At 38.6% G+C, this 10,000-nt stretch overlaps 1 protein-coding gene across 1 annotated transcript in view; it reads left to right on the top strand.

Annotated features, from left to right (window-relative positions):
• The first annotated feature begins 6,420 nt into the window (after positions 1–6,420).
• The window catches only part of LOC138032372 (microfibril-associated glycoprotein 4-like), a 4,940-nt gene continuing 1,360 nt past the window's right edge, over positions 6,421–10,000 (top strand). Inside the window, exons 1-3 of the mRNA XM_068880039.1 lie at positions 6,421–6,789; positions 7,158–7,538; positions 9,048–10,000. The exon at positions 9,048–10,000 is cut by the window's right edge and continues 1,360 nt beyond it. Of these exons, the coding sequence (XP_068736140.1) occupies positions 6,543–6,789; positions 7,158–7,538; positions 9,048–9,313 (894 nt within the window). The 5' untranslated portion in view covers positions 6,421–6,542 and the 3' untranslated portion in view covers positions 9,314–10,000. The remainder of the gene's footprint in view (positions 6,790–7,157; positions 7,539–9,047) is intronic.

Genomic DNA, 10,000 nt, shown 5'->3' with positions numbered 1-10,000 from the left:
GGCTTTCTAATACAACTGGAATTCTGCAAAAAAAAAACATCACCAGTCATCTACGTCATTCCCTAGTGGTGCACCCCCTCCTAAGAAAAACCCTGGATCCACCCCTGGCATGTCATATTATGAAATCAAAATATTGCCACATTACAGCTCTCTTAAAAGAGCTGCACTGGCTGCTTGCCACCAACAGAATACAATTTAAGGTCATCCTAATTACTTTTAAGGCACTGCAGGATATGGCAACTTTGTTTATAGCTAGTATCGTGCACATCAGACAGAAAACAAACACTAAATACAGCCTTCGGTCTAATAATGCAATATTGTTGACCCCACCATTGAAAAAATCTGCTGCAACAATGGGAGATAGATCATTCACTATTGCAGCACCCAAATTATGGAACTAGCTCTCTTCAGAAATCAGAAGCATTCATAAACTAGATAAATTTAAACAACACTTAAAAACACATTTTTGTCGTTTAGCTTTTAAATAACATTTCCAACATATCATTTTAAATAACTATAGGGTTTTTAACAGAGTCTGATTTTTAAATATAATTTATATTTTATATACGGCATATATAATATTTATTTATGGAATATTTGAGGAATAATTAATTGATTTAGCAATCGATTTTTAATGTAATCATGTATAAAATTATGTTATAGTGTTTATTTGGTTTTGTTTATTGTTTTGCGCATTTCATCTGTTTTCCGGAAAGTCGTTAGTGTACATTTTTCGTGAGAGGTCACATATTTTAACAACATAATCAAGTATACTGTGACGGTAGCAAGAATGGTTCTTATTTTCACCACCTTCAAGTAATTTTGGTTGATATCAGTAGTGGAGTAGACCATAGATTTATTTTACACGTAGACGTCCATGGGTTAGTCCAAGCAGTCAGGGTCAGTCTGTTAATTAAAATGTTTGAGTCAGCACGTGAAATCCTTGTAAGCTAGACTCATACCAAACTTTAAAGCGTACATGTATGCAACAGAAGTTTCTTTATTCACTCAATCGAAACTTTCTTAGCCTGCGGAACGCAGACATATTTCCAGAGGTCGTTTCTGTCCCCCGAAAAACAACGTCGAACTCGAGTGCAAAACGATTTCTAAGACGCAACTAGCTTTGTTTTTTGTTTTGGCCAATCACATTGCAGTCCAATAATTCAGAGTACGTATCCTCATTTGTTACCATGGCTCATCAGTTTTGTCTGATCTGATCCATTTGTTGTAAATTTAATGGATACTGTTCAGGTGTTCAATTTAATTGGCGAATTCCTTTCTTCTTCCTTCTTTCTCTCCTTTTTTCCTCCCTCAGTTTTTTCTCTACACGGTCCTCTATCCTTCTCCCTTTCTAATTTCCTTCGACTATCTTTCTGCAAAACTGTCATCTGCAGAATGCATGTCGTTGCTGACTATTTCAAAGGAGATGCTTGAAATGGATACTCCTGTGTCTGACTCTGACTACTGAGCTGAATCAGATTCGCTCTGCACTTGGGACTTTGATGGTATCCAATAACGGATATTTGTTAGGTCGGAATTAATTTAATAGTAAATCTTTATAGATCACTTTGAGACTGCAAGCTAGATTTTGTCAAAAATCTCTGAAATTCACAAATACATACTAAAGATTTGTTGGTACCGAACTTAAAGTGCATATGACACAAAATTATTTATTAGCTTGTTTAAAAGAGCTTTCAAAATGATGAAGAACGGCGTTTATTTTATTGTCGTAGCTCTCTTGGTTGACAAGTTATCCAAGATTTTGATTTATGCAAATTAGACGACTTGTGACGTCACATAGTGGACACAAAATAATGTAAAAGGCCAAAAAATTGAATATCTCTGAATATCTCTCCTACACGATTTCAAGAGATTGACTGAGATCTGCTCCGCGGCTCTGGGCCGTTTTTCAAGGAATGCTTACTCTTCTGCACGTGATTTAGCCTATTCAACAAAATAGTTAACATGACTTTTCTATCATAACTTGTTAGGCTGATGATGTGATAGTTCTTACATTGTTGTAGATTGTCTTTTTGGGGGAAGGTGATGGCAAGTGACTGTGTTATTTCATGTTGCTGGCCATTAGCCTATCTGCGAGATCCTGTTGCATGAAGATTCCTAACAAAGAAATGATTATTGCTTCTCCAACCTCTTTGATGAGCTCTACTGGAATTGTCGTGGGAGTGCAGGGATGGCTCAGTTGTGAGACCACTCACTTTCCACCAATGTGGCTCGGGTTCGATTCCCGGACTCGGCGTCATATGTGGGTTGAGTTTGTTGTTTCTCTACTCTGCACCGAGAGTCTTTTTTTCCAGCTACTCCGACTTTCCCCTCTCCTAAACCACATTTGACTCGATTTGCGTTAATTGTTAATTTCACTTTACAGTGTCCACAATTAGTGCGCCAGCGCTAGAACGAATAGACACTTAAATAAAGTCCTTTTACTTTACTTTCCTTGTCGTCCACCTATGCTGCTTTCACTGGTTCAATTAACTCACAGCTGTGTTTACTCCTTCCCGAAGGATGTGGTTATTGTCTGTGTTAGATGGTAGTAGAACCTTCAAAACGACTGAATCTCGCGTGGTTTGCGCTGTGATTGTACTGGTCTTAGATGCATTGTATTGTTTGTTTTATTGCTTTATATAGTTTCCATAAACCCACAAACAGGTTTAGATACAGTCAGACTACATGTACACGCAAATAGCCGAGCTAGTCTTGGAAGGTAGTGTATTCTATCTATCTTCTTAGATTGTGCTATCTTCTTTCAAGCAGTTTCCACCTTAAGCTTTGTCCTAAATGGTGTTGAGTTGTCCTTAGTTTGCTTTGGTTAGATCTTTCACCAAATGAGAATTTTTCATGTCTATTTTTTTCTCTTAGATATTATCTTCATTGTTCTGGGAAATCTCTTCAATCCAAGATTGCTTGTCCCCTTTTATGCTTTCCTTGCTTCAGTGTTAATTGCTTATACTGTTTTGCTCCTTCTGTCTTCTCATTCTTATTTTTTAACCAAGTTTTTAAGACGGGTCGATAATTCCAGGATATTTCGATCACTGCTGAGTTTAATGTGTCGTCAGTTGCCTTTGTCACGTTCGTCGGAAGTCATGAGTATTTTTGCCTCTAAAGGTTTCTGCAATCCCTTAAGGACTTAGCTTTTCGAGCTCAAATTTAATCCATGTGATGCCCTGTTTGCTGATCTTCTTTAGACAGAGTCCAGAGTTCATCAACACATGGTCATACATAGTCTCTTCCATTGTCAGCACCTGGAAGCTGCTATTATTGGAAAAGTTTATACTGCAACATAAGCGCAATTTTACCATGATTCAACCGACCTTATTCCTGGATTGGATGCCCATCTCGGCTACCACAAATTGCTTTTTAGGATGCACTTCAATGTCTACCAGCTTAAAAATATTGTGGGATGGAAATTCCAGGACCCTTGAGCCTCTTTCTCTACCTTAACTACGCAGAGCGAGGATGTCTCTCTTTAGGACACTCTCTAACACCTGCGCTACTTGGCTGTTAAAGTGAAATAGTGGAGGGGTTGCAGACGGTGATGAGCTTGCAAAAAATGGGCCGTTGTACGGGACGAAGCCAGAAGAAGAGGATAATCTGCGAGCATTACGAGACTCGCGTTTTAAGTCTAAGCACCCATTTCAAATAGCGCTGATAAACAGCATTTAAGTATAAGCATCCTTTAGAAGGGTCAGCAGTCAATAACTGTGTGACTCACATGTTCACTCGCATGGCTTGCTCGCTCATTGTCCTCATTCTTTTTTTAACCATATGCAAATTTGCGCGTATCCGCCCGGTTTATGACGTAAAGGGTGGGGCAACGTTTTCTAAAAATAGATTTTTGGCACAACACATAGGATTTCGGGCTTACGGTCTCCATCCCTGATAGGGAACTTAAGATTTAAGACGACGACGTTGACGACAACGCCACAAAACAATGATTGATAGATAGATAGATAGATAGATAGATAGATAGATAGATAGATAGATAGATAGATAGATAGATAGATAGATAGATAGATAGCTTTATTAAAAATCCATTGCAGCCAAAAGGCTGGATTTCGGACCTGTACAAATGTTTACTTGATACTAAATACAAAAAAGATGAAAAACTAAATAAAAAAAGCTAAAAATACTAAAAAAACTATTTATGTATACTATTATATATATTATACGTGAAGAGATATGATACAAAACACTAACCAAATAAAGACAACGCCTGCTTGAAACTTTATTGCTATGCTCGAAAAAGTTTGAGACCCTTTGCATAAATGGCGCCCAAATTTGAATAACAATACTTGATACATCCTTAGCCTCGTGTTTGTGTTTCAAGACAAAGGATTTTTCTCATGAATGTGAGGCTTAGGATGTATCAAGTATTGTTATTCAAATTTGGGCGCCATTTATGCAAAGGGTCTTCCAAGTCCTTCACCGACAGATCACGCAAAATCGTGGCATATTAAATTTTCCAAGAGCTTCGAAACATCACATCGATTTTACTCGTTTAGATCATTGGTGACCCCTATTTTTTAAAACATGAATCACTTGCTCTTCTAACAATCTACAAAATATGATGAAATGAAAAAAATCACATCGTAAGAAGTTATCTTTTTTTTTTTAACTTTTCTTTCCGTGTGTGTACTGAGTTCCGGAACTGCTTACAACAGGTAGCTCTTGCGAAAACGCTCGTTGAGGATTAACTCTACTGTTTACGACATCCCCAGTGGCAGGCAATTATCTAAAAAATCCACTCCTATATTTCTATGCACAGAAACATTCACTCTAACATATTATTTTTATAATTTTCAACGGATGAGTAGATGAGGCTACATCTTGTTATGATGACCTTTCTATCGAAATTAGGGCATTTTTCCCTTGCCTTTTTCTCCGAAACAAAGTCGGTGACCCCTAATTTTTTTTCATTTTTGGAATAAGTAATTCATGACGTCACTTCAGGCGCGGTGTCTGACATTTGCAGAATGCAGACTGCCTACAAATTGCACTGATAAGCATTATCTAAGGCTAAGCACCCATTTCTAATAGCGCTGATAAACATTATTTTAGTCTAAGAATCCGTTTTAAAACCGTTAGCTTTCAATAATTGTGATTTAGGGTTAGTCTGCAGTCTGCAGTCTGCAAATATCAGACACCGCTTCAGGCGAGAAATGAAACAAATTTCAATGTGGGAAGATTTTCGCGCGAACTTCCTTAAAGCATTGTAGAAACCATTTTAGAGAATTCTGACAAATGTTAAAACATTCGGTCGTTGGGTAGTGACATTCAATTAGTGACAAATTAAGCAAAAATTCAAAAGTGTGCTTTAATAATGGATTACTAAATCGGTCAGTGTAAAACGCAGACTGCAGACTGCAGACCAGGTGTAAAATGAAGACTGAGGCTATAACGTAATTGTTGAAAAAGCCCAAACCCCTTGGAAATGCTAACCTTAGGCCTAATAAGGTCTAAACAATATTTAGCCTTAACTGTTAGCATTTCTAATGGGTTTTGGGCTTTTTCAACAGTTAAATTATAACCTCAGTCTGCATTTTACCCCCGGTCTGTAATCTGCAGTCTGCAGTCTGCGTTTTACACTGACCGATTACTAAATTCTGTTTTGAAGTGCTTCACTGCGGATCGAATAATCATCTTTGTAGCGGCAGGCGCTTGGTCCAAGCGGTGAAATCAGGGTTAAATTACTGACTCAAGTATTCGAATTTGGACGTTTATTATATTCAAGACGTAAACTGAAAAACAATCACAAATTGCAAACTATAATCAGAAACGAAGGATTGATGGGATAAACAGAAAAGGAGACGTAATTCCGGGCCTATTATTGAAATCCATTGAGTCAATACATCATACAAAGTTCAATCTGGCTAATAATAATAGCGTTACTCAACAAAGCATTTAATTAAGAAAGCTATAAATGAATATGTCGATTGATTTAAACACTAAACAATAAGAGAATCAAGCTGTACAGCTGTACTTACATAACTGTCCCGAGCTACCGGAGAAAGACGATTTCTAATTTGTTTGACTAGCGGCGCTTGCAGATGAAAAGGGTGTTCCGATTGAGGAATGAAAAACTACACGTGTGTAAATTTTATTTCACTTAGCACTTACGTAAGCGGGCTAACGATAGAAATCGATTGAAATATAAGTAATTAATTGAGGAAAGAAATTAAGCTAAAAACAGGGATCCCACTGCCGACATTCACAATCATCCTAAGGTATTTTGACTAGAAAGTCGTGAAAAAGAGCAAGAGAAGTTGGATCGAATATTGTGGAAATTTAATTACTGTTACATGTTCAGTAAATATTTCCTGTTCAATGAATGTTTTTCAGTCGCATCTCAGCAACACAAAGAAGCCATTTGCATATATATAAACTCGCAAATTTTCGCGTAATGTTAGCCGCTTTCCTACGCAAACCTTACTGCTACTAATGACGCTACTTGATCTATTCATCTTCAATCATTGCTAACTCTGCTATTAAGTTGGTTGTGGGTCGAATTTCGATCAGTTGTCGAGATGTCTTTCTTTACCACTGTATTTTGCTTTGAGTTAGTGCTCTATGCGTTGTTCGTCAACCAACCAGTTGCTTTGTCGGGGAATACTACTGCCAAGCTAAAGACAGCTACTCAGCATTGTAACAACATTTACTTTTACGCTGGATCATCAAAAAAGATCGAAGCTATGCTGAAAGAAATAAAGAAGCACCTCACTCAAATACAAAGTGATATCGACACATTGAAAGGCGCTAACAACACTGTTAAAGGTATGGGTATAAAGTTTGCCAGGATCGAAAATCAGCTGTCTCTCGAAAATGCGCTGTATTGCATTTAAGCAAACGTTGATGCGCAAAAAACCGTAAAATTAGTGATGAGTTAATTAGTCACCGGGCGTTAGCCGCCGAGAATAATCGCAGAAAGTAAAGCAAGCGGAGGAAATCGCGACCATGCGCAAGAGAAGGACAGTTAAGTTGCCTAAAAAACTTTTTTTTCGCAGACTCGAGCTTAATTGTAAGTCACAAGTAAAGAAACCGTTTGTCTTCCTCGTTTTCGGCCCATTTCAGTCCACAAGAAGATATTTCTTTTTCTTACAGTTTTAATAGAATTTTCAATGCCTTGTTAATTATTCAAACAGTCAGGAGGAACTGTGCTGAGCTGTACAAATCTGGTGAAAGGAGCAGTGGTGTTTACACAATTGATCCTGATGGTTCAGGGGCCTTTGATGTGTTTTGTGACCAGACAACAGCCGGTGGGGGGTGGACAGTGTTCCAAAAGAGACTGGACGGATCGGTTGACTTTTACCGCGGCTGGTCTGACTACAAACAAGGCTTTGGTAACCTACGTGGCGAGTATTGGCTGGGACTGGACAAGATCCATCGTCTGACCAAACTGGTGAAGAATACGCTTCGAGTTGATTTGGAAGACACAAAAGGCAAAACCGCCTATGCTGCCTATGACATGTTTGCAGTGACCAGCGAGAGGGCCAAATACCAGTTGAGCCTTGGAACTTACTCAGGTATGTCATTTTCCACGCGTCTATCATATACACAGCAATACCGTTCCATATAAAAGACAGACAACCAGAGCAGTCTAATTGACACTCTTCTCTTTAAGTTTTAGTTAGTTCATTGTTGCGCTTGTGTAAAATAATTGAAGGGAGCAAGATCATCACAGCACGGTTTGAAAGTAACTAATGAGAAAAATCCAGGCTTGAAAGGAAATTCACGACGACTCAATTTATTTACTGTGCTACACTTTCTGCACCCTACTAGCAGAGCCATTCTTTTGGTGTTTTCGAGAGAGAAGACTCTGCATGAATCGAATAAGATCTTTATAGAGCATGCGCTGCATGTTGCCAGGATACAGTTTCGAACACAGGCCTAAGTGCTTCGCTTCGAGAAGATCTGGCCCCAACTTGATTTTTCATGGTACAGAGGGCGCAATTACCCCTATCGGTCTTATCACTAAACGGATGCTCCCATTGGAAAAACCATTTTGAAGAGAGAAAACAAGATTGACTAGTCCAGACGTTCGGGCTGCGGCGGCTTCAGAGATACGACACAATTGAGGGAGAGCTTCCTTTTCTAACCCTCAGTAAAGAAAAAGACAAAAGGGGGCTCTACTCGCGGGGTGCACTTTCTGCTCTGACAGTAAAATATCAAGCCATCAAGGAACTGGCTGATTTCGAATCAATTGAAATACGACTTATCAGTAATATCAAAAGATGTATGACGATTCCTTAGTACTGGTATAACAGTTAAAAGTACAACACTTTTATGTATTCTCCCGGATTCGCCAAACCTTACAACGACTCTCGCATTCCATTTTGTTCCGACTTTGTTCAACTTCTTAAAAAGGAACTTATTATATAATGAGTTATAACAAAAACCCATGAGCTTGAAGGCAAAACTGCCTATGCAGCCTATGACATGTTTGCAGTGACCAGCGAGAAGGCCAAATACCAGTTGAGCCTTGGAACTTACTCGGGTGTGTAATTTATCACACGTGTATCGGCACAATGAAGATTCTACGATATACACAGCAACACCTATCGCATTCCATTTTGTTCCGACTTCGTTCATCCTTTTAAAAGGAACTTATTCCAAGTTGAATAGGAAATTTCTAGAATCAAGTAATTCTGTTTAGAGCGGTTTTCAATTGAGTGTCGAAAGTAATTAGCGAATTGCTTTGGTTTATGATTACTTCACTCAGTGATTGGTTCACCGTTCTGGCGCCACTTTTTCAACCAATCAGAAGTGAAACCAAAACCAATCGTGGCTCGCGCGTACACATTTGCCCGCGCTTTGTGTCGGCTGCGTGTAATTACTTCGAGTTTGATTGGTTTACTGGATTGCCTCGGTCCCTCCTTTTTGATTGGCCAAAGTAATTACTTTGGTTTTGGTTTTACGACACTCGATTGAAACTCGCATTAGAAAATATCTCGTAATGAGAGCCGTGAGAGGGAGATTGATTGGTTGTCCGTTATTACATGTACCTTTACAATATATACTTTAAATGTTTTCAGGAACTGCTGGTGATTCGTTATCCGGACATCATAGTGTTCCCTTTACTACCAAGGACAAGGATAATGATCAGCATAATTCGGGAAACTGTGCAGCGTTTTCTAAAGGTGCTTGGTGGTATACGGCGTGTCACAGCTCAAACCTAAACGGTCGTTATCACCATGGCAAGCACTCTTCATATGCAGATGGAGTCAACTGGTCCTCTTGGAAAGGCCACCGCTATTCCGTTAAAAAAGCTGAAATGAAGATCAGACCAGTTGTTTTTTAAAAGATTGAGACATCAGTCTCTGATTTTCTGGAACATGTGAAGCCATCATAAGTTTGTGATCCAGTTTTTTGACAGAAATAAAAGTAAACAAAGAGTTGCCATCGTTTAGGATAACTAAGTTTTAATCCCAAAAATAATCCCCTCTCAAAAAGGATCGAAAAAGGAGGCGCAAAGACCCAATCAAAATTCTTTTCTTTTTGCTCCCGTCAAGAGAATAAACCCTTAAGCCCTAGTTTAAGACCTTGAATATTTTAACTGTCTTCACCTTGCTATGCTTTACCGACAATTATAATAAATTCGAACGTCACCTAACAGAGCCCTTTTTCCGTGCTATCTTTTGTCTTCTACTTTAATTATACAATTTACCAGTACCGTAAAAATGTGTTGGAAATCAACTGAAGGGAAAGCTTCCACTCTATTCCTTCTTTCCTTGAATAAAGAAGAAAGCTTTCCCTAGCCATTCTGCATTCATTTTGGCCATTAGTATCGGTAGGGTCCTCAAGCTCGTTAAATGTTTGGTGGTTCATGACTTAGTGTGCGCATGTCTACTTTCACAATCAGTCTACAATCCCTGAACAAAGTTGGATATCATTTGAGAAGCACAACAGTTGATCAAACCACAGCCCGAAACAACTTTAGTATATTGAGTAATAGAAGCAAAACAGTGATAAAAATTGTTAGTTACAA

This window comes from Montipora capricornis, chromosome 14, assembly GCF_036669925.1.
Source record: "Montipora capricornis isolate CH-2021 chromosome 14, ASM3666992v2, whole genome shotgun sequence".
In the NCBI taxonomy this organism is placed as follows: domain Eukaryota; kingdom Metazoa; phylum Cnidaria; class Anthozoa; order Scleractinia; family Acroporidae; genus Montipora; species Montipora capricornis.
The sequence above is the reverse complement of the archived record's forward strand: the minus strand, read 5'-3'. Positions and strand labels throughout refer to the sequence as shown.